Source organism: Hoplias malabaricus, chromosome 11 (assembly GCF_029633855.1).
Source record: "Hoplias malabaricus isolate fHopMal1 chromosome 11, fHopMal1.hap1, whole genome shotgun sequence".
Classification (NCBI taxonomy): Eukaryota; Metazoa; Chordata; class Actinopteri; order Characiformes; family Erythrinidae; genus Hoplias; species Hoplias malabaricus.
The window spans coordinates 40,735,670-40,760,732 of NC_089810.1; the positions used below are offsets into that span (position 1 = coordinate 40,735,670).

The 25,063-nt window shown below is 41.1% G+C and overlaps 2 protein-coding genes across 2 annotated transcripts; one reads left to right on the plus strand and one right to left on the minus strand.

Annotated features, from left to right (window-relative positions):
• Positions 1 to 27: 27 nt before the first annotated feature.
• myef2 (myelin expression factor 2) lies at positions 28 to 8,814 on the minus strand (the record flags this gene model as incomplete). The annotated part of the gene is made up of 13 exons (XM_066685535.1): positions 8,621 to 8,814; positions 7,391 to 7,593; positions 6,694 to 6,746; positions 5,878 to 5,885; positions 5,030 to 5,123; positions 4,639 to 4,830; positions 4,154 to 4,307; positions 3,953 to 4,002; positions 3,782 to 3,842; positions 1,603 to 1,695; positions 537 to 578; positions 337 to 426; positions 28 to 119 (listed from the first exon to the last, which is right to left on the minus strand). Coding segments are annotated over exons 1-13 (1,248 nt in total), but the record flags the coding sequence as incomplete, so codon positions are not given.
• A 6,694-nt stretch (positions 8,815 to 15,508) lies between these two features.
• ctxn2 (cortexin 2) lies at positions 15,509 to 20,910 on the plus strand. Its single transcript, XM_066685490.1, has 2 exons — positions 15,509 to 15,647; positions 16,926 to 20,910. The coding sequence occupies exon 2, from the start codon at positions 16,967 to 16,969 to the stop codon at positions 17,210 to 17,212; it is 246 nt and encodes an 81-aa protein (XP_066541587.1). The 5' UTR covers positions 15,509 to 15,647; positions 16,926 to 16,966; the 3' UTR covers positions 17,213 to 20,910.
• The last annotated feature ends 4,153 nt before the right edge of the window (positions 20,911 to 25,063 follow it).

Here is a 25,063-nt window from a genome sequence, read left to right on the forward strand (position 1 = left end):
AAATATGTTAGGTGCATGTTTACCCAGTGCTCCAAACGTGTCTCCGAACGGTCTGTTCATTCCCATGTCACTGCGCCCGAAATCACGGTCCATTCCACCCATCCCTGAGCGAAACATCTCTAAAACACACACGTCGAAATACAAACGGTAGTCTGTAAATTATCTGTTTGTGTCGTTATGAAAAGGGCTGCAATATGTCAAGAGAGAGATTGAGCAGGCGTGCAAGAGGAAAAGATAAACGGAAGCAAAGGAAACTGTGAGAAAGACAAGATACCAAATAAATAAATAAATAAATAACCTGCAACAACAAAAAATAAGAAAAGGGTTTCTCATTACCTCCCATTCTTCCCATGGGTCCCATGTCTCTGCCTCCAAATCCCCCCATTGCACCAACTCCATCCATCCCCCCAAACCCTCCACCCATTCCTACAACACACACCGCACAGACACACACACACACACCACAGCTCAGACACCACGGGTCAGCTTTAACGTGAAACTGGATTTAGAGAGAATACTAGCTCCTCCTCTCCTACCTCCCATCCTGTTCATGCCTCCAAACCCACCTCCATCCATCCCTGAGAGAGAAGAGGAAATAGAATTATACTTAGGTCTCAGTAAAAGTAACAATACCGATGTGTGATTTAGATAACGGGGCGTTCATAACCGGTACTGGTTTAGTTCTGTTTATAGAAGGCAAAAAAGGTTCAAAAACCCTTTTAAACATTGCATTTCTACAGTGAATATTTACTATTCACTCAAAACACAGTCAAAAGTAACAGAACATGGTGGCAATCCTTTACACGACACTAAAATCTATAATGCGCCTCAAACTCTAACTTTCCCTTTTTAAACTCTAACAGCAGGGGGCACATATTTCTTTTCTCCTCTCAAGCAGAGGGAGGATCTCAGGGAGTCGTGATTCACTGATGGTCTCCTGTCACAACACAGCGCTTCTGTTTATGTTACTAGATCCTAGTAATGAGATAAACGCTCCTATCTTATCGCTCATCTCCCTGGTTTTATCAGCCTTTATCTCCACCGTGCTCATCTCTCGGATTAAACTGTAACAGAGCTTGCGTCTCCCGCTCCAGCGAACAATTGGAAAATGACGCAGTCGATCGATAAGAACTGATAATGGTCAGGATTGTTATGATTCTGAGAAATTTTAAAGCGGTGCATCAAAAAGAATAAGAGCACGGTGAACAAATAGTGGATTTGGAAAGTTATAGAGATTAAGATGTTGTAAGATGCGATTACAATATCAATCTTAATCAGTGACGACTAAAACGGTGGTTCACTCCACAGCCAAAATACAAACTCCCTGGGGTTTAAGAGAAACGCAGCCAGTGAACGCACAACACACAAAGCAACACAGCAATAAACTTTCATTTGTCCTCGCCACATTTGGGGCAGGTCTCTGTAAATAGATCTTTCAGTTGTATTTATTTATTCAATTTTAAAATAAACAGAAAAACCAACAAACTCAAATGTAGCTGCAAGTATTTAAAACGAATGCCTTCTATTTAAACTTCTTCAAATCAAGGAAACAATGCGTTAACTCTTGACTGCCTTTGTGCACGTGAAAGAGTGTGTACTGACCTCCCATGGAGCCCATGCTTCCTCCGCTCAGACGGTTGGTGTTGATTGGTTGACCACCGGGACCCAGACCCATCCCAATGCCCCCTAAACCCCCTAAAACCACAAACAAATCAGTGTTACTGCTTACACCTTGAATCTGAGTAGAAAAAGAATTATACAAACACTGGAGCCTACGCAGACGGTGCGCTCATAAACTACTTTATTATGTAATGACTGTACTTTTTTTTTTTTTTTTTTTTTTTTTTTTTAAGTGTGATGGAATTTGTTTATTGAAATGATTCATAATCAATAGATATTTTTAATCAGCAATGACCATGTATGCTTGTGTAAGTGAAAATTGTTTTGCTAATCCTGTGTGAAACAGCAGACTTGTGTGTGTGTTTGTGTGTGCTTCAAATAACATGTCGACACCTTCCAATCAACTCCCTCTGTCTCCAGACCACAGAGGGAAGACTGACTGAATAGAGGGTGCACAGAGTGCATTGTGAAAGATATGCAAAAGAGAGTTACACAAATGGTAAAATGCCTCGGAGTCATACTGAGAACAGGGTGCTTTAGAATGCGAATGATGTGCAAAGAAAGCAAACGGAATGTGAACAATGGTGACTTGGCTCGTAGCCATAAAAGGTAAAGAAATGAGAGCTATGGTAATCAGAGGTAGAGGGCCACAGGTATAAAGATGCAGTTTGTTAAGCGGGTCAGAGAGAGAGAGAGAGAGAGATGGAGAGAGAGAGAGAGAGAGAGAGAGAGAGAGAGAGAGAAAAGCATTCTCTCCATTAAATAAGTTCAATCAAGTTGTTTTACTTGATGCCGACTCAGAGACTCAGCTTTCTTATTTCTGTCATAATTTTCCACCACAAAAGTCAGAACTATGCAGTAAAATTAGCAGACGTTTAATCTGTTCCCTGTGTATTATGTGTAAACCAATTTTCAATTTGCAAAATCTGCTTGGTGTTCTGTAAAAATGCCATACACCTCGATACAGATCAGTCACTTCATAGAGCTCAAAGCTTTTAACAGTTGTAAAGAAACAGACTCCTCAAGGTCAATCCAGCACTAAACACACTCTTAAACAGAAAGTGGGTTAAAGGTGAAGTGGATTATCAGCTCTATCAGAAGCCAACACTGAAAAGTAGAGACTAACCCAGAAAAAAAACAGGGCTTTATTTACATCGCTGAAGCCAAAATCTATTCTTTCAGAACATTTCATAAGCTCTCAAACTAAACCTACAAGTCTTTTAAATATCTTTAAAAGCAAACTAAGATATTAACATTGAGCTTGCTGTTTAAATAAAGCCTGTTAACCTCAAACTCAAAGGGGGTTAGACTCTAAAATTTCACCCCGTAGTTCATCTGCACAGGTCCATTTCCATTAATACGTTTATAAACTTGAAGCATTTTCGTCGTGCTTCTCTTCACTTATTGATCAGACCTCTCTGGGGCGGGAACAAGAAAGTAAACACAGGAAAGACAAGAAAGATGGCTTTTCTTCTTAGCTCTTCATTATCAGGGCGAAATAAAACGTAAACCTGAATAACGCCAAATTCACTCGCTCTGAAGTGGCACAGAAAGAATGGTGCAGGATTGTTTTTGGCAGATGTTGTTAAATGTTGTTTACAGCGAAGGTGATAAAGTCCACGACTTCTGAGCAGCAACAGCCACAGCTCTGAACATTTATAGCACTTCCATTAAACTGCACTAATATATAAATACACACAGAATATAAAACACTGGTGAACGCTTATTCAGTGGCCTATCTTTAAGATTAAAATAAAAGTTTATATATTTAAAAAAAATGAGTAAACAGGGGCTTTAAGACCAATCGGGTACAAACTTTTTGATCAATTAAAGGTCAAGCCTTTTGATAACCTTCTGATGCCGTTTTTTTTTTTTTAAAGAGACCTTTGTAGAGTGAGTCAAAAACACACACTCATTTAGTCCTGATTTTTTTTAAAGCTTTACTTTCTGCTAATTTAATTAATCATAGTCTGAACAATGTAACCCCAGATTAGAAACCAGTTTAAATTAAACACTATAAAACAAGTTAATGGTTATTTTTGTGAAACCTAGGACAGTTCCCTACCTCGAAAATGAAGTAAATAAAGAAGTTAATCAATAAAAAGAAGGGGAGAAAAAAGCTAAATGTTATGGTTTTGATCAAACAATGAGGAGATCTTACTGGGCAACTGAGATGCTTTGTCTGCCGCACGGAAATCCTCAGCAGGAATGGACTTCTCATCCTAAAAGAAATCAACATACATCCATTTACCACAGAGGAAACATGGGAATTCACGTGAAATCAACTGTTAAACCAAAGCATGGAAGATCATTTGAATTCATGTTTACTCACCATTTTAACATGCATCTGTCTGTCAAACAGCATCTGACCGTTAAACATAGCTGTTTTCAACAGTTAAAGAAGATGGAACAGGGAACAGTACAGCACCACACACACAATCAATTACACACAGAAATGGTGAAATCAGCATGTTATCCGTACTGAACTGGTCTACTCCCTTTGTGTTCATTCGTATGCGGGTGTGTAGGATACAGATGGCCTGTACAGCCTCTAGTGACTGTTCAAAGGTGACTGTTCCCATCCCTCTGCTCTTTCCATCTTTATCCTCCTTCACATCCGCCCTCTTCACCGTTCCTGCCATGCTGAACACCTCCTTCAGCTTCTTCCAGCCCACCTTAAAATCCAGCTAGAGAGAGAGAAAAACAAAGAAGGCATTTAGCGCACACACCCACACACACCAGAACAAAACAATAACCGACCAGAACATTCCTCATTAATGTGAAAATAACAGCACTTTGATTTATCCCTGTAACAAGAGGTACGGTGTATTATTGCCACTGGCGATCCTCAATATTGTTTATATCTCTTTACTTTCTCCACTGCAGCTTATTTAAAACACATTTTGGTTTGGTTGCTGCCCGTTACCTATGACACCCACAGAGTAGATATTTACAGAAGTACAAACCAGTCTTAAGTGCGCAAGAATGTGATAATAGAGAGGGAGAGAGACTCCTCACATTGGCAACAAACACCGTGGATCCGAGACGTCCGGCCTGCAGTGCAGCGAGAATGTCGTGGGGGATGTTGGGATTGTTGGCGATGGAGGGGGGAACATTCATCCCGACTGGACCTCCATCTGACCCCCGACCCCCAGAAAACATCGCCCCAGACCTCTGCAGCACTCTCCGAGCATGCTCTCCATCGGGGTCCTGAAACACACACAGACACACACAAACACACCTAAGATTCATGAACCATGTTCAAACAGGGAAAACGGACAAGAGTTTAAACGATGTCATGCTGAGTCAGACTAAGTAACTGAATCATTTTGCCAAAGCGAATCAGAGCATATATTAAATCAGTCTGTATATATCAGTTTATCTACTTTAAATTAGTTATGCTCCGTACCTCTTTGATGTTGAGAGGGCGACCGTTAAGGTCATGTTTATTCATGACCTCCAAAGCTTTCTTCACGAACTCCTCGTCTTTGAATTCAACCACTCTATAAAGACAGACAGACATGGTTATATCTTTCAGCAGAAGCAGCAGCTTCCATTTAAAGGGGACACAAAATTATTATAATCACTACAAGAATAATCCGCATTTTTCTCCAGGCACAAGACCTGGTCCTAATTTCTACGTTTGTGTATGTACAGACATTGACAGATTTGCGAATAAAAAAAGATTAAATATTGCCATTGAACCATGATTCCCGTATCAGTGCATCCTCATTCTTATTTATTTTTGTATTTATTATAAAGATTAATCCAGTATGGGTTTCTACATTTTATAAATCGTGATTTATCTGCATCATCAGGTGTGTATCAGACAGAACACTGTAAACACATTCAGGCCTGTCACAGTTATTACGTCATCAACTTTTAATGTAATATATGGACAACGCCTGAATAACTTTTGTTGTCTTTAACACAGTGTAATGAGGGCCACCAGTATTTTAGCCACATGCTTTGTTCTATTCTGGAGCCTTCGTTCAATTATGGGTTTGTTTATAAACAGTGATTGTGTTTTATTAATGTTATATTTATTTAGGATATTTAAACATTTTTTCAATTCCAAATCCAATGCTCTTTAAAGGTGTGTAATTGCATTATTATGAAATTGTCTCAAAATGACAATAACATCATTCATCACAATTATTTTTGGGACAATGTATCGACCACGATTTGCTATCGTCACAGGCCTATCTACAAACACATTCCTGAATCAGTAAAAATATAACACACCAACTTACTCACCCACATCCCTGTCAGCAAAGGAAGACACGTCCAAAGGCCGGTCAGGCAGGACGAGAATGAACAGAGCATACAAATTAATACAAACAAATAAGACTGATATTAACTGTGTGATAAACTGAGTTTTAATTAAAGAGTAAGCTTTCAGATTGCTATAGTGTGTCTTATTAGAGTGGGAGGATCTGATTTAAACGAATGACCGCTTTATGAACAAATGTAGTGAACTAAGTCTTTTCAGGAGGGTGAAGATATAAATCGATATTTTTGCGGTCATTCGATTTAAAAACAAAACATAACAGCTATCGAATCAAAAAGGAACAGATTTGAACGAAAAGGATGAATTTGGTCTTAAACGGTTGTATTTCTGCAGCATGGACAATATAAACATGGACAAAGGTTTAAGAAGGGCAGCTGAAATATGAAGCAAGTTACACAATAAAACAGAAGGGAATTTTCCCTTTAAAATTCACATTCTGTCTAAATATCCCCCAAAAAAACTTAGGTAGAAACACCCAACCAATCATCAAATAAAATCATCGTTTTTCCTAAATATGATATAGCTCCAGACTTGAAACCACCAAATTTACAGCCAAATAAACTGGAGTTTTCTTTATATAAAAATAATCATTTAAATATTTCCCACTAAAAAGTTCAACAAACCATCCCAAGGTCAAAAGATCAACGTTCATCAGCACTACTCAACAAAAATAAACCTAAAATTCAGTCACAGGGGGTGTTTCCCTGTCAACAGTATTAGAGAATGAAGCCGTGGAGGGTGTTTAAAGCCTCGCACGGAGCAGCAGAGTCGCCAGAACTTACCCTTGACTTTCCTTCAGCATCCTTAAAGAGCTCCACGTATGTAACCTCACCGACTACATGAGACATACAAAAGGGGAAAATACCAAAAGAAACAAAAACACAAGGCATTGTAAAAAAAAAAAAAACCAGTCGTGTGGTCACAGCAGTCCTGGATACAACACTACAGATGAAAAAAGCCCAGTTAATCACCATCAACCAAAATCTCCGCCCACAAAAACACCACCATTCCATACAATAATCACTGTGGATTTGTACATCATCAGACACCAGGCAGCTAATCAACAACATTCAGATTCCACTAGAGGAGGTGCACAGGTTCAGGAGCTGTTACACAGTGTTCAAAGCACAGTGCTGTTTTAAGGTGACCATCCACCTTTACACATCCTTCTAGAGAAATTCCAGTATTATCAGGTAGGACACATGTTCAATCAATCATCTTTGTCACCTTACAACAGATGCTCTGAGGTTACATATTGGAGCTAATTACAAATATACAAGAGCCAAAATTCATCTTTATCTGGGCAATATTCAATCTCCTCCCAAGAGGAAAAAAAGACTAAATAAAACCCTGTCCATGTTTGTGTCATTCAACATCAGCTCATCTGCCTGATTCTCTAAATTTCTCTTGTAAAAGCCCAAGTTTGCAGCTGACAGAAGGAATAAGAGCGAACGAGTGCCGTAAGCCCGAGACCGTTACCTTTCTCTCGCATTAGATCTTTAATTGCCTGCCACTTCATATCATAAGGGATATTGCTAATGAACACGCGATTTCGCTGGGCCCCCTTCTTGTCTGCGGACCCTCCGTGCCTTTCCTTGTACGGATGGAAGCGACTGGATTTGCGAGTTCCAGATGATTTATCCTTCCCCTCCTGTTTCTCCTTGGAAACCTCATCTTCTTCACTGGAAGAAAAAGAAAAAAACATTATATACTGTAAGAGACTGACAAGAAACGTGTGGAAAGATGCATAAATAATCTATATATTAATGAAAACAGTTCTGTTCAAGAAAGCATGTGGGTTGAGTCTTTACTGCATTAAAAAATGGTCTAAACCTCATTATAAACTCATAAACGTTTTAATAATTAACATGTTTAAAAAAACTAAAATCAAACAAGGCTTAAACATTTTTTAAATGATGTATTTTATTTATACACAAGGCCTCACGGTATCAGGGCAGACCTTAATCTCAAAATATGAAACTAAAATCACCTGCGAGAAGCATACAAATAAAGATGTGGAATAGATGTAGATCGATTTTCTCGGTTTTAATATCGTTATGTTACCGATACCAATAGATAAACGGTGGTATCGGCCACGAACTACAGACAATACCGTGGAGAGCATTCACAAAGAAAGGGGATCCTATTGAGCCGGTCAGTCGTACGCTTTAGACCATATTTAAAAGGTAAAACGAATTAAAACATTAGAGTTCGTAAAGTCGTGTAACAGTAGAGAATAAGAAACAGGCGCCAGACAATAACGAGTCACAGCTCTGTAGCTAGCTAACATTAGCCAACAACGCAGCTAACGTTGCGCACTACAATAAAACAGACTTCAATCAAAAGACAGCGCCTAAACAGTAGACAAAATGGCTTCTACATTATCTGTTTAACTTTACCTATCAGTCACTGGCGGTTTAATCGCCCCTTCCTTCTAATCTACCCGAATTACCCGGTCCACCTTAAACGGTGCAGAAGGAGGGAAAGGACCGGTTAACTCGCGGTAAAGGAGCCAGATTCACGTTTCTGCAATTCTTAGCTGAGGTTTAAGAACGATAAAGCAGCGAATCTGGATTCAAAATAAGAAGCGCGTTTTAATCTTATATAATAATGATATTAAGCGAGCCCCTATCCGCCGCCTAGCCGTTAACCGAAGGCCGCCATTCGGCACACAGACAATGGAGGGTCAGAGTCGGGTTTTTCCGTTACGTTTTGACGCCGTTTGTGTTCTCCGTCGGCTCTTCCTCGTCTTCACCCTCGAGGAGATGAGAGTCCGAGAGAGACTCCTCTTCTTTCAGCTGAAATTCCATATTACTGTCGCTCATTTTCGGTGGATCTCTGCGCTTCGACACACTGCGGAGCTTCTCCCTCGCTCTCACAGTCTCGCGAGACTTGAGACAGTCGTTAAGGAGTGCGGGAACATGGTTCGTGACGCGCACTCGTTCACTAACCCTAGGTACCCGCCCTACGCCGGATTACACACCGCCCCTCTTTTTTAAACTCCCGTTTTAGGCTTATTACTTTAAATTACAAGAGTATCGTTGCTCTGAAATAATGCTGAAAGTATGTCGTTTTTTTGTTTATGACCTAAATCAATCCACAAATCAGCGTTATGTTCATTGTTTAGGGTTCTGTTTGGAGTGTCCGCCATTTTGTAGTGTTGTCTCAGTTCTTAGTGGTCTTGTTAACCGAAGTGCACTCCAAATCCAGATACACACTACTTACAGCAAAAAGTTCCACAATGCACTGCGGTCTGGAAGTTTGGTTCATTTTTCCTGAACCGAAATTTGTGAACTCTAAAAATAAATAAAAAGTTTCATCTTTTGAAGAGTGGATATCATAGGTTTATCTTATCTTTGCAATTCTTTCATTTAGTATGTTTATGAAAATATTTATTTAAAGCTGACATCTCCTCTGGATTTCTTTATTTTGTAATGTTTTGTATTTTTCTTCTGTTTTATTTATTTACTTGTAATCAATTGTAATTATAATTACAATTATAAAAAAATTATAAAAAAAATAATTATATATATATATATATTACGAACAGTTTGTTATATGTTGATACTTTATTTGCTTGTATCTGTTCTGTTATTATAGCATCAATTAAAAAAAAATTGGCATATCTATATCTAACATATGACTCAAATGATTCGGTTCAGTACACAGTGCTGTTTCTTTCCCAGCACCAAGAAAAGAAGGACCATCAACTGACAAATAGGTGAATTTAACCCTTTGAATTTCCCCTGGGGATCAATAAAGTATCTATCTATCTATCTATCTATCTATCTATCTATCTATCTATCTATCTATCTATCTATCTATCTATCTATCTATCTATCTATCTATCCATCCATCCATCCATCCATCCATCCTCTGCATACGTTCGCATCCCCGTTTCGCCTTGTGCTTCAATGGTCAGGACCACCAGAGCAGGTATGATTTGGGTGGTGGATCATTCTCAGCCCTGCAATGACACTGACATTGTGTGTTGCGCTGGTACGAGTGGATCAGACACAGCAGTGCTGCTGTGAACAGGGTGATAGGCGGCTAACCCAGCTGTACAATTAGTTTTGATATATCAGTATATGTCAGTAATGGGATTTAGCCAATCACAGCTTTGTATTTTAAAACATGTTTATGACTGATTTGATTTGATTCCTACAACCTGCAGGAAAATTAGCCGAAGTGTTAATGAAGGAACAGCTGTGTCCTCCCTCAATCTACAGCTGAGGTGGCCTTGGATTAAGGCACCCATCCCCCAATGGCCCCCCAGGTGCTGTGGATGGCTTCCTGCTGCTCTTTTGTGTACTCACTGCTCTTAGTGCAATAGTGTGTGTGTGTGTGTTCACTACCACAAATAAGGGATTGAATGTAGAAGACACATTTTTCTGCACATTGTACAGAGACAAATATCATATTTACAATTTTGTTCATGGGCGGCACGGTGGTGCAGCAGGTAGGTGTCGCAGTCACACAGCTCCAGGGGCCTGGAGGTTGTGGGTTCGATTCCTGCTCCAGATGACTGTCTGTGAGGAGTGTGGTGTGTTCTCCCTGTGTCTGCGTGGGTTTACTCCGGGTGCTCCGGTTTCCTCCCACAGTCCAAAAACACACATTGGTAGGTGGATTGGCGACTCAAAAGTGTCCGTAGGTGTGAGTGTGTGTGTCTGTGTTGCCCTGTGAAGGACTGGCGCCCCCTCCAGGGTGTGTTCTCGCCTTGAGCCCAATGATTCTAGGTAGGCTCTGGACCCTGAACTGGATAAGGGTTACAGACAATGAATGAATAATACCCCCCTGTTAGTGCCAGGCCCTTAGAATTGTCCTATCTTTTTCCCTGCGTGTGGCGCCCCTGCACATATACACGAATACGGTCTGGGTGCATAAGACCTTTCTTGAATCATGAATCTTATCTCTGTGCATATGAGTGTGTGACTCTTGAATCCTGAATCTTATCTGCTCAGTCTGTTCATACACAGAGGCAGGGCTTTAAGAACCAGAGTCTAGGAGTCATTTTAAATCTGTATTTTTGAATCAATTTGACAGGCCCTTTAAGAACATTTTGCAAGTCAGGACTGTTTATTGGACAGTGAGTTTAACCCACTTACGGTCACTCGGCTCCGAGGAGGTTCATCCTTCTGTTAATGCAACTGACAGAATCTGAGTTTTAATGAAGTAATGATCCATCCATTACTCGAAGGAGGAGGAGGTTGGACAGAAAATACATCACAGAAAAACGAATGGAAAAAAAGAAAAGGAAAAAGTCTGGCGGCACTTTGATGATTAAATAATAATAATGTCGTCTCAGCTTGGACGAGACAGCCCGAACATCAGGCTCTGTGTGTGTGTGTGTGTGTGTGTGTGTGTGTTCATTCCTCTCTGTCAATAAACCACTATTACAGCACTCGGAGCCATCCCATAATGCTTTGCTAGGAAACAGGCCAGCCCAGTCGCTTTTCAATTCATCAAGAAAGCCATTGCAGTGTGTGTGCGTGTGTGTGTGTGTGTGTGTGTGAGTGTGTGTGTACAAGGTTTCACTCACGTTGTGAGGACCAAATGATTTCCACATTCAGATTGAGGGGAATTGTCTTCCTTGAAGCGAAAACAAGCTAACAAGTGTTAGAGAAAGTGTGTGTGTGTCTTGGGGGGAGGAAGTAGTAACCCTGCACACATCAGCTAGAGTGTCTTAAACACGAGAGAAATCACACACACTGACGTGAACTGGAGAGCAGTGATACAGAGGGTTGGGTGCATCATTATTTACACAAGCAGAATTTCTAGAGGAGGACTGCCAACTTTGTAAATACATTTTAATGTCATCAGCTGATAGTCTGTTCCTGACAAAATTAAAGTCCTTTAGTGAGAGCATTTCCATATTAATGCCCTTCTGTCATGTCGGTACGCCACCTGCAGCTCTGACATAATGCTATTGTCACCCCTCACCCTCGCTGTAGCTAGAGGAACTGAAAACAGCTGACAATAAGTAAAAAGCAAGTGTAACATAAATGGAGTAAAATCACAAAATGAATGCAGTGTGGAATGTATTTTCTATTGTTCCCCGTGCAGTATTTGGCTCTGAACTCTAGCACCGTACTTTTTAATTTCCTCAAAATAAATAAATTGTAGCAAATAATAATGTTGTCTCCAGCCTGTTCTCAGAAGGACACAGAGCTAATAATAAAGACAAAAGGGAGAAGAGAGGCAAAGACAAAAAGGTCATCGGAGCAAGAGGAGAAAGAGAAGACAATAAATTATCAATGAAGGAAAACACAGGTAAATGAACGGAGATTAACATGCAGCCATGCAGGGAGAGAGATAAAGGCAGAGGCAGTGATGTGAACGAGAAGACAGAAGAGGGAGAAATGGGAAAGAGAGAGAAAAAGAGGCATTTTTATCAATAAAAGGAAAAACAGTGAAGTCTACTGAGATTTTCCAGGTGGTCGTCATGCAGAGAGAGAGAGAGAGACGGTGAGAGAGAGACAAAGAGAATGAAATGGAGAGAGAGAGGGGCAAACAGAGTGCAAGGGAGAATGAAATGGACAGATAGACCAAACGAGAAAGAGGGAGGGGGGGAGAGAAAGAGAGGGGGGTATAGCAAAGGGGCAAAAGGGAAGAAAATGAGAGCGAGAGTATGAGAATGATAAGACTGGCAGCAGTGAATTGATCGAGTCTGAGCTTTCAAACCTGAAGGGGTGTGTGTGTGCAGTGTTTTTGTTCTGGTGTGTGTGTGTGTGTGAAGCAGACAGACTGATCTGGAGCTTCCAAAAAGAAGAGGAACGATGGATTTTTTGACAGACGAATGAAGCCCACAGCAACAGGTTGAGGGACTAGCCGGTGAGTGACCATTGAACTGACCACTGACATACATTCTCTCTCTCTCTCCCTCTCTCTCTCTCTCTCTCTCTCTCTCTCTCTCTCTCTCTCTGTCTGTCTCTCTCTCTCTCTCTCTCTCTCTCTCTCTCTCTGTCTGTCTCTCTCTCTCTCTCTCTCTCTCTCTCTCTCTCTCTCTCTCTGTCTGTCTCTCTCTCTCTCTCTCTCTCTCTCTCTCTCTGTCTGTCTCTCTCTCTCTCTCTCTCTCTCTCTCTCTCTCCCTCTCTCTCTCTCTCTCTCTCTCTCTCTCTCTGTCTGTCCTCTCTCTCTCTCTCTCTCTCTCTCTCTCTCTCTCTCTCTCTCTCTCTCTCTCTCTCTCTCTCTCCCTCTCTCTCTCTCTCTCTCTCTCTCTCTCTCTGTCTGTCTCTCTCTCTCTCTCTCTCTCTCTCTCTCTCTCTCTCTCTCTCTCTCCCTCTCTCTCTCTCTCTCTCTCTCTCTCACTCTCTCTCTCTCTCTCACTCTCCCCTTTCTGAAACACACCCTCTTTCTTTGTCTCTCTACATGTTTTAAAGAGACATTACATGACACATAATTTTCCCATGACACATAATTTTATCCTTGAGAGATGTCCGTGGCCTATTTACAAAACCTCACATTAATCATTTAAAAAATCACAATAATAATAATAATAATAATACAATTAGAATTTTAAAATAATAATTGTACAACCTCTTATTACCCTTACATACAGGCCTGTTGTGTACCTCCAGTGGTCATTCTGTAGTGGAGTTCATGCCCATATAAGGAAATGCAGGTCTGGAACTCATCCACATGGACCCTTAAGTTTTTAAAGATGAAGGTTTTGTCTGTGTTTTTGCCTCTTGTCCAAACACAAACCGTGGTTTTCGTAAATGCTCTCGAAGGTGGAGACTTTTGAAAACAATGTGGTCACTGCTTTTATGTTTATGTCCAAAACTAGTGTTTTTGCAAACGCTGACATCACACGGCGTGCCTGTCTCCCGGCTGAAATCCAATAGCTACTCACTCCATATGTATTTAACTACATCAATCATTATACTACAATGTGTACACACACACAGACAGCACTAGATTTCACATATGAATAGATATGAAAGAAGTTGATTCGTAATTTCATGACTGGTGCAGTGCACTACGTAGGGAGTATGGAGTGATTTAAAAGTACCATGGCCCTCTACTGGACAGTCACGATAATGCGACTGATTTCGAATCGTCTGGACCGGGATATTTTCAAAAACAGAGGGAGGAAAATCTCAGTTTTTATAAATATTTGGATCCATTTCAGTCATCGTCTGATTGGGGCAGCTGTGGCCTAATGTTTAAAGAAGTGGCCTTGAGAGTGGAATATCATCAGTCTTCTCCACAACCGGCAGAACATTGGAGGCAGGGAGAGTAAAAGAACAGCACTGCCTCCTCCCTCAGCATCAACAGCTACGATGCCCTTGAACATGACACCTAACTCCCAACTCATTGCTGGGCTCTAGAAATGGCTGCCCACTGCTAGTATGTGTGTGTGTTTAGTATCTATAATTATAGACTGAAGGATCACTGGATTAGGAACACACTACTTACTCTCCATTCTCTCAGCTCCACTGACCACACAGGAGCACTCTATAGATCTACACCTGTTTTTCTGCATACTTTCTAATCCCCCATTTCTCAGTGCTCAGGACCCCCACAGAGCAGGTGTGATGTGGTGGTGGATCATTCTCAGCGCTGCAGTGACACTGACGTGGTGGTGGTGTGTTAGTGTGTGTTGTGCTGGTGTAGAGTGGATCAGACACAGCAGTGCTGCTGGAGTTTTTAAACCCCTTAGCGTCTGGACCGAGAACAGTCCACCGACCAAAAACATCCAGCCGACAGCGTCCTGTGTCACTGATGAAGGACTAGAGGACGAGCGACACACACTGTGCAGCGACAGATGAGCTACTGTCTCTGACTCTACATCTACAAGGTGGACCAACGAGGGAGGAGTGTCTCACAGAGTGGACAGAGAGTGGACACAGGGTTTAAACACTCCAGCAGCACTGCTGTGTCTGATCCACTCTACACCAGCACAACACACACTAACACACCACCACCACGTCAGTGTCACTGCAGCGCTGAGAATGATCCACCATCACATCACACCTGCTCTGTGGGGGTCCTGAGAGCTGAGGAACAGGGCAAGAAACAGATGGACTACAGTCTGTGATTGTAGAAGAGCCAAGTGCTCCTTTATGGTCAGTGGAGTTGAAAAAATGCACAGCGAGCGTAGATATATTTTCATAGAGTAAAAGAGAGTGAGTCCAGATTACAGTCTGTTCTAGTGGCCTGACATATTTAAAATAGCAACAGCACAAAAAGCGTGTCACTAATTAACACTATTTTCGCACATTCAATTTCAAATCCCTTAGTATCCATCTCTCTCTCTCTCTCTCTCTCTCTCTCTCTCTCTCTCTCTCTCTCTCTCTCTCTCTCTCTCTCTATCTCTCTCTCTTTCTCTCTCTCTCTCTTTCTCTCTCTCTCTCTCTCTCTCACACACACTTCTCTCTCCCTTTCTCCATATCTCCATGTCTCACCATGTCTTTCTCTTGCTCCACTATCCCTGTCTGTTTCTCTTTCACATCCCCCCCACCCACCCACTCTCCCTCTCTCTCTCTCTCTCTCTCTCTCTCTCTCTCTTTCTCTCTAGCCACCTGCTGCTTATACACACTCCTCACACACTCCTCTCTCTCTCACTGCATTCCTCATTAGCGTGTTGTTTTTATCCGGACACTCTCTCTGATTCTCTCTCTCTCTCTCTCTCTCTCTTCTCTCCTCTCCTCTCTCTCTTCTTCCTCTCTCTCTGTCTCTCTCTGCTTTTTGATGACAGCGTGTTATCAGTCTGACTGCAGCTGCTGTGCAACAGGTACCGCCTTTTCTTCCTCCTTTTCTCCCTTCTTTTTCTCCTCCGTTTGCTGAAGTGCCTGCTCTAATTAAGCGTGTGACATAAGAGTATTATAACCGCCGCATTGAGCCTGCGATGCCTCTGATCTTAATGTCATTCTTTCAGACTGTCTATTTCTCAATGGCTTCCACGTCTGCGATGATGAATGAATTGAGATTAGCATTAGTGTACTGAGTTAAATATGATGCATTTAATTGATGCATGGAACGAATACCGTATACACACCCACACACACACACACACACACACACACCCACACGCTAAACTGAGCATGTTTGTATTGAGTTAACTCTGAATTAATTCATGTTTGCATTGAGTCCAGTATTGAGCTTAGGCTGCTGGCAATGACAGAGCGGCTGCATTGCATTTGTGGAGTACATTCAACCCACTGGCATTTAATTTAAGCTTTGAATTTCACATATTAGCCCTGAATATACACAGTGGAATCCGCCTGATTGCATTGCACTGAATATGACTTGAGTATGAATTCAGGTGTTGCCTATGAACCCTGAATTCTGTGTGTGCACTGAATTTAACACATTTGGATTGTGTTTAGCGTGAGTTCATGAATTCATGTAGTAAATGTAGCTTGATTTGACTGAATTGAAAATGTCTGCTTTTTATATTTACACTTAATTTAGTATTAGATTTGACTCTGTGCACTAAACAAAGCATGTTTAATGCGTCCTGTTCTAGGTACTGGAGTTATTGTTGGAAATAGAAATAATAAGTTGAAGGTCCTGGAAACGGAAAAATTAATATTATTTTGAGGGAAAAGATTACAGGCTTTTTATTATTTATAATAAATATGATTGTGGAGATTTATGTGTTTTATGGTATAGTGTGTGTGTGTGTGTATTGTATGTGGCAAAAATGTTTGTAAGCACCAAATTAAAGCAGTAGTAACATAAACATAAAAGGTGCTGATTTCTGATGATTATTTCTGGACCATCAATGCCACTCCATCTCATCCCAAAAGTATTAGATGAATCTCCATTGTTCCAAAGACCATTCACTGTTGAGGACATATAAAGACCTCCAGCTCATTCTTGGCATCTGGAAGCTTAAGCTGTTCCAGAACATCCCATACGATCACAGCTCTTTTCATTTCATGATCTCCATGGAGATGGTACACTCTGTTCACATCAGATGCAGCTTTGAAAAACTAAATCAATTGTTTCTTGTTTGGATGAATACATGCTTTAGTTGAGCACTACAGGACGGTGTGTGTCTTCACAGGTTCCCAAAGTTTCCAGGCATTAGCAGGATGAAGCAGGACCATGTGTAGTGTGCATTATAACCACTCCCTGGGCAGTATGAGTGGTGGGGACATTATGGCGTACTCTCTGACTCTGGAGCAGAAGACTGCCTTTGCCTTTGTGGGAATGCTCCTGGTTTTCCTGGGACTGCTCATAGTGCGCTGCTTCCGGATCCTCCTGGACCCCTACAGCAGCATGCCCTCGTCTCACTGGGGAGACGGCCTCGAGGGGCTCGAGAAAGGGACGTTTGAATACGCGCTCACCTGACACACGTGAAGCCTCGCTCTTTCACCTGAGGCCTCACCCCTTTACCCGAAACTGTTGTGCTGTGGCAGCGTTGGAGGCTTGTGTATCCCATTTAGAGCAACAGCGCACTTGACTTTAATGACCTTGAATGTCATTCTGGGACAATATATAACATCTTCACCCTTACTTGAAGCCACGCCCCTTTACATCAGACCACACCTGCTGTCTGGCCACGCCCACGTCTTCTATTGAAGCCACAGTATCAACTGACATTGCAGCACAGCATTAATCCAAGTCCGCTCTCTAGGCCATGCCTTAAATCAAGCCAGAGCCTTATTGGGTAACAGTCATTTGATGCCACGCCCTCACCTGGAGTCATGCCTTTGCTGGATGACACGCCCTCATCTGAGACCACAGCATTCCTTTAAGCTATGCCCATGCCTGAAGCCACACCTTCACCCTTTTGGATACAGCAGCTTCAACCAAGCTTCTTTCCTGTGGTTACATCTTTATTTGGAGCCACGTTCTTATTGGAGATTACAGAGAGGTCCTTATTGGATGCCATTTGAAACACTGCCCTCGCCTGAGGCCATGCCCTTATTTATGACCATAGCATCACTCAAAGCCATGTCTGTACCCATATCTGAGTCCTTTCCTTGGACCGCTATTATACTGAGGTTTTAATTTGGAGGAACATCCACGGACAGTCACTTACCTTTAACAGAGCTGTCAGCTTCGAATTTACATCCGACTTCACAGGAACTACAAAGACAACGAACCTGTCTGTGTACATATTTGCCCTTTAATCAGTCTAAGAGTGACAGTTGATGTATTTCTGAAGCAAAAAAATAATAATAATAATTAATAATGAATAGTTCCTGAACTGGTGATTGCTCTAACTGTGATACGTCTCCTGAATGTTGCTCAAGTCATTATGCGTCCACTGTATCACACACTGACCACTGCATCCGCACCTGGAACGACAATCTTATCAGTGAACCGTATCGACTCCTCCGCCAGAGCGGTTTGACTCTTGATGATGTGATATTCATTAATTTCCCTCGTACCTTAGACAGAGCCACTGTTCAGTTCACCAGCTTCAGTACAGGAGTCGGGAGGGAGGGGTGTAGACTGCAGTCGTTATAAAAACACAGAACATTGTGGTGTGAGGGAGCTGACTCACAGATGCTATTTACGCACACTTTTTTTTTAGAGATGCCTACATTTTCCCACCTCCCTTTATAATTCAGAGAGAAGAAAACAGAGCTGTAAAATATACACAAATATATACTCCACATCCACTATAGCCGTTTCCATGGTGATCAGTCCTGGCAGTCATCCTCATTTTCATCATACGCTCAAACACTTGTTGGATCCACGGTATCAAAACCAGCTAAGTTTAAGAGCATCTTCTAAAATGCTGTTTTTTCTAATGAATATATTATATATAAACACTGTCAGAATAAGGAAAAACCTCCAGTGACTCCAAAATATGTGTGTCTGTTGTTTGGATCACACAGTGTTAAATATTAAATCCTAGCCGGAATATTTTTGCAAGGAATATACAAAATTCAAAATACAAATATATATTATCTCCACTGTTTAATCCTGTTTAATCTGGTCCCGGAGCCTAGCTTCAGAACGGCAGGAAAATCACTTTTCACAAACGATAAACAATTTCTGTGGAAAAGCCAGTGGGATTCTGCTTTTCTACCTGATAAATTATATCATGTGACCTGCCTGTGAAGGTGACCCTAAAAGAGTTTTTAAGCCCTAATCTCAGAGCCCAGAACCTCAGGTTATTTTCTCTGTGTGAGCGGTGTGGACTGAGATTGAGAGGAAAATGTTTAACTGTGGGATGGAGAAAACCTCAGTGTCCCTGATTTCTAGAACCACATTTACATTTATATTTACCTTTACTGTAATTCGCAAACACTCTTATCCAGAGTGATCCAGAGTACAAAATGCTGTGTCATCTCTCTACTCATCCCTAAGAACAATACCTCAGTGTTGAAATGACCCGGCGAGATGCAGGAGTCAAAGCAGGTACCTAGAAAAAGAGAGAGAGAGAAATACAAAACAAGCTTAAAATAAAAAGAAAGCAAGGGGTTCGCTTTGGTACGATCAGAGATGAAATCCTGATAAGATTGATGTGGTGGAAGTTCTCATTCCCGTTCCTGGGAAAGTGAAGGGAAAGTCTGGCTCCCAGCCATTCAATTTTGCCACTGCCATCATGTACACGCTCGGAAAAGTATACTTACCGCTCAATTCTGGATGGGCCATCCTTCACAATCAGAGAGAGGCCATTTCTCTTTGACTCCTCAGTTTTGCGCTCGCACGGAACATTCCCAATACTTTGGCTAACGTTTTAATAAATAATAATAATACAAACATTTTAGTTTAATGTTCAAAGTACGTTTTATTTAAAGTGACAAACATCATTAAAACATTTGTTGAACATTAGACTAAAACATTTTCTTTAAAACTTTTTTGAAATATTATTGTGTAACGTTAGCCAAAGCTGTGGGAACATTCGTTGCTAGCTGGAGTGGCTTTGGTGAGCAACCACTTGTTTGTGTTTAATTCCATGTGTATGAGCTTTAATGTATTTATGATTTGTGAAGGAAGCTCATGAGGGCTTGTTAGAACAAGTAAGAATAGAGAGAGTGTCTTAGCTTTATTCTGTGCTTTATCTTGTGCTGGTAAAAAGATCAAGTGCACCAAGAAATAATAATAATAATCTAATAAATAAGTTCCATGGCCCTGAACTGGATGAGCAGTTACAGACAGTGAAGGAATGAATAATAAATAATTGTACAGTATAAACAGGGTATATTCCAAAAAAAATCTACTAATGTTACCGTCCAACTGGCCATTGTGACGTTAGCATGAGCTGTTTTAAACATGGAAACACACCACAACATCAGCTACCTAGGCTAGCACTAACAATAGCTAGCTATGTAATAGTTAGCTATGTAGCTTAAGGAGCAGTCAGCCATTTTCTCCACTGATTCTACTTCATGTTATGAAACAACTACTACACTGACACCTAGTGGCCTAAATACATCAAAGATTATGCTCTTAAATCGTGCTAAATTTGGCTTCCTCGATTCACCGTCATTGAACTTATTTCATATTATTGCCATTTTTGATGGTAAAAATGACTGATTACTCTGCTTTAAGCTAGCTAGCTCATTAGCTAAAAAACAATGCTGAAATCAAACCAGCCTTAGCAAGTAAGCTTACATAATCGACTGATAATAAACTAAATGTTTTAAGCTTTAAATCATATTCAGAGCCCTTTCGGGGGTCCATACGCCCAAGAAAATACTATGAGATCAGCATATGACAGCCGTGCTGATGGTGTTTGGTGTTGTGAACACAGAAACACATAAAAAATTCAGTTGAATGTTTACACTGAGACTAAAGAAAGAGAAACAGGGTGTGTATATTTTTTTGGTCAACTCGGCCATTAAAAAAAAAAAAAAAAAAAACAAGTTAAACAAGACCACATTTTTTAAATTCACCCCTAAAACAGTGCTTTGATACAATAACATCTCCAACATTTAATTATGGGCAACATTTGGAAATTGAGTGAAATTCCATGTTAAATTTTTTATTTTTAAATATTTTTTAGCAGTGGATGGATAAACTAATCACGTGCTTCATTCACCTTCCTCTCTCTCTCTCTCTCTCTCTCTCTCTCTCTCATATCTCTCTCTCCCTCTCTCTCTCTCTCTCTCTCTCTCTCTCATATCTCTCTCTCCCTCTCTCTCTCTCTCTCTCTCTCTCTCTCTCTCTCTCTCATATCTCTCTCTCTCTCTCTCTCTCTCTCTCTCTCATATCTCTCTCTCCCTCTCTCTCTCTCTCTCTCTCTCATATCTCTCTCTCCTCTCTCTCTCTCTCTCTCTCTCTCTCTCTCTCTATCTCTCTCTCTCTCTCTCTCTCTCTCTCTCTCTCTCTCTCATATCTCTCTCTCCCTCTCTCTCTCTCTCTCTCTCTCTCTCTCTCTCTCATATCTCTCTCTCCTCTCTCTCTCTCTCTCTCTCTCTCTCTCTCTCTCTCTCTCTCTCTGTCTAATCGTGTGCCAGTGTTTTTAGTGCTGTGAATTTGCCTTAAAGTCTCACTGACTGGGTTTCTGTGCCTTCATGTAGCGATGGTAGAACACCTCTTTAAGGATGGTGTGTGTGCGCGCGCGTGTGTGAGTGTGTGTGTGTGTGTGTGTGTGTGTGTGTGTGCGCGTGCGTGTGTGTGTGTACTGAGGTGTATTTGAGTGTATTTCACTCATGCTGTGGGTTTGTATTTGTCTCGTGGAATAAAATGAGTCTGATTTATTTTATATCTGTATTCTGTGTTTATTTTTTTTAACTGTACTGTCTTAAAATAATATTACTCAAGGAATAATAAGACTCATCTGAGGCTTATATTGAGGACATTTGAAGACTTTTCACACCAAGATATGAGACATTTTGGCAATGTGTCCTGGTATAATGTGTAATTCTGTTGAGATTATATATAAAAATGTCATATTACCTCATAAACACCTGTTGATGCAGAATGTAAACTGGATGTAAAGGAAATTTACTCTGTGACTACCTCTGAAATTAATGATGTACTTTATGTAATTACTCGTGCACATGAAATTAAAAACGCAGTGTACATAACTAACATAAAAGTTGCGTAACTAAGTGACATTAGGTGACCTCAGTGGGCCGCCACATCCTACGCCTGTGCACGACTTCGTGCCTGTTACCATGGCGACAGCAAAGGAGCCGTAACCATGGCGACGAGCAGCTCCAGTCGCCACGGCAACCATAGTGAGGCTGTGCTATCGCCATGGCAGATACCTACGAGATCAGAGAAGCGCATATTATTAGAGCTGCTGAATGCTGCGATCATCAAATCCTTTAGGGTTCACTTACTGTGGACACAGACACTGTGGGTTTACCCTCTATAGAAAAGCTCAGGTCAGTGGAAGGGGAACGTGTGGAGAGCCTGCACATGAGCCCCAGGTCACCGTGTCCAGTGCTAAGTGTGAGCTAGAGGGATAAAAAGGTTCCTCCCTCATTAGAACACAGTTCCTCTGTTCCACAGCCCAGTGCAGAGAGGCTGTATATTGCTTTGGTAGATTCTTTGCCACCATGGGGTTGTGTGCAGAAGCTCTATTTCATTTCATGCTTTTCTTAGGGATTACACAAGCAGCTTGGACGTAGCTGAACACTGGTGTGTGGTGTAGTTATTTGATGATATTTAGCCAGACTATGACTTTAAAGAGCAAAGGTTTTCTCAAGGTCAGTGTGTTTCTTTGAGCTGTGTGTGTGTGTGAGTGTGTGTGGGTGGGTGTGTGTGTGAGATGTAAGAGCAATAAGGAAAAGTTCCTGCAAGCTGAGGTGAGAAGTGTCAGCGCCCTGAGCATGTTCCCATTATTAGTGGCTTCACATTAACTTACCTGCGAGAAATTTCACATGACTCGTGCTCATTCAGACACCTGAACGCACCAAAGACAAACTGCGTCCAGCTCCATTAACTCCACCGAGAATACAGCCTCACTGAACTACGTCTCACACACACACACACACACACACACACACACACACACACACACATAGTGAAGTCATTACATTGATTACATTAATCATACTAACTTAACCTTCCTAAACCTAACATTAACCCTAATCTGAACGTCATCCCTTACCCTTACCTTAAAGAAAATGTCTACGGTGTTGGGGAAACACTATTCTCACATTTGTTTATGTTCAGAAGCTCCACATCTTTTAAGGTGGAATGGTGTATTTGAAAAATGACTGTTGTTTTTTATGCGGCTGAAGTGTAACTTTGTAACTGTTTATTCACTGTTTGAATTCCCACAGAAACTCATGTGTAACTCGAGCTGTTTAGTTTTGTAGCACTTTCCCTCTGTGTTTACTTTCATGAAGTTAGCGCTCTCCTGAATTTAGATTCAGTTTATTCTACAGAAAAAAATAAGGCACCCACCTATGGCGCAGGAATAGTGCAATATCCTCACCTCAGTTCATGTCTAAAAACCTCCCAATGCTGTTTTTGTGCTGTGAGTGGTGAAAGAAAGCCTAGCATACCGGACTGAGACACTTTGTTTTTAACCCATTTAGAGACACTGGGGTTTCAAGCGTAAACACACTGGAGAGCAGTGTTAAAAAGTGTTTCTTGTTTATAATCGTGAACATAGCCTTTAACGCTAACCTAACTCTACGATTTGAGAGTGTTAACGGGTTCTGGTATACAAACAATGGTATGAACATGGAGAATTTATAGCTCTTGTTTAATCATGTGTAAATATGTAAAAATGTCAAATGAATACCAATAAAACCAGAGCTGTATAAACAGTAATATATTATAAAGTAAAAATACAGCCGCATAGTAATGCATTAATCGTTTCTCGATCGTACATAGGCATTGTTATATATGAATATTTATTTTCTCTTCTGATTTTAGAGCATAAAAACATCTCCTTTCTGTTTCTGTTTTTCTTCCTGACAGTGACAGTCGATTTCCTTAATGTTATTATAAAATTTATCTTTTTCCTTGATCTCAAACAGAGAGCAGCTCACTCTGACACACTTTAAACTCCGTGTGAGCTTCAGTCTGGAATTTACCCACATTTAATAAAGCGCATGTGGTTTGAACTGGATTTTATGACTCCTCTGAAATCTTTAAGCGCTAAGACAACAGCTTTCCAGACATGGAATCATAAAGAAATGTGGAACATCATGTGCTTCCTCCCCCTCATTCACTTCACACAGCACCATTAATAATCAGTCAGCGCTCCTCACCTCATTATCTTCTGCTGGAGTGTGTTTTATGGCTCAGGTTAAACTTTAAGCGCTCGTCCCCTTTGATGGAGCAAGGACGTTCCTGCGGCCCCTGGGCCCGGGGCCAATCGAGAGCTCACCTGGAGAGAGAGACACAGGTATAAAAACACCTGAAGGGGGCTGAGGTAACGACTGAGAGCTAGACCTTCATTAAGATCAAACACAGTCAGCAGATCAAACAGGGATCTGCTTTAAGATTTACGAGTCTGACACACCTTTGTTTGTAAAATAATCTCAGTATATTATCTGTGTTTTTTTGGCCTTTGGGTTTTCTGTGTTTTTGGCCTGTTTTTGGGGCTTTTTACCGGATTAAAAGACCATCCAAAGTCCTTTTCACTACGACTGACCCTCATTTAAATCCATGGAGAACCCAGCTTTTGAAAAATCCAAAGATGACCCCCCACTCTACGAGGAAACCTCGTTTTCAGGAATCGGTTTCAGAAACGGGGAGCACCGCGCCATCCGTCCGTCTGTGGTCAGTGCGTTCAGACACGATACTCTGGACAGAGTCCCAAATGTCGACTTTTACAGGAACGCTGGCAGCGTGAGTGGACAGAGGGCTATCCGCCCGTCCCTGCAGGAGCTGCACGAGGTCTTCACCAAGGTAAACATACACAGAAATACAAGAAAACGTCTATGTAATTTCTATATGTTTTTTATTTATTTATTAAATACAATGCATCCATTTAATACAAAGAGTTGCCTGTTACACTGTGTGAACATTTCATGAGGACAGATTAAAAAATTACCCAAGTAGGCCTATATTACAATAAATATATGTGGGTTTCCCACACCTTTTCCCTTTAATATTATTTTAGAAAGATTTTGCATTGATTTCCATGTAGTTATTTTTAAATTTAAAGAACATAAAGGGTTAAAATAACACATATTGGTTTTTAGCTGGGGTTGCATGGCAATGTTGGGATGATATCAGTTCAGAGCTTAAAAACACACTGTATGTGAAACGTATTACACATGATTATGGCTCAGAATGTAGAGCTCGGTGTAAAATAATCTGGATACT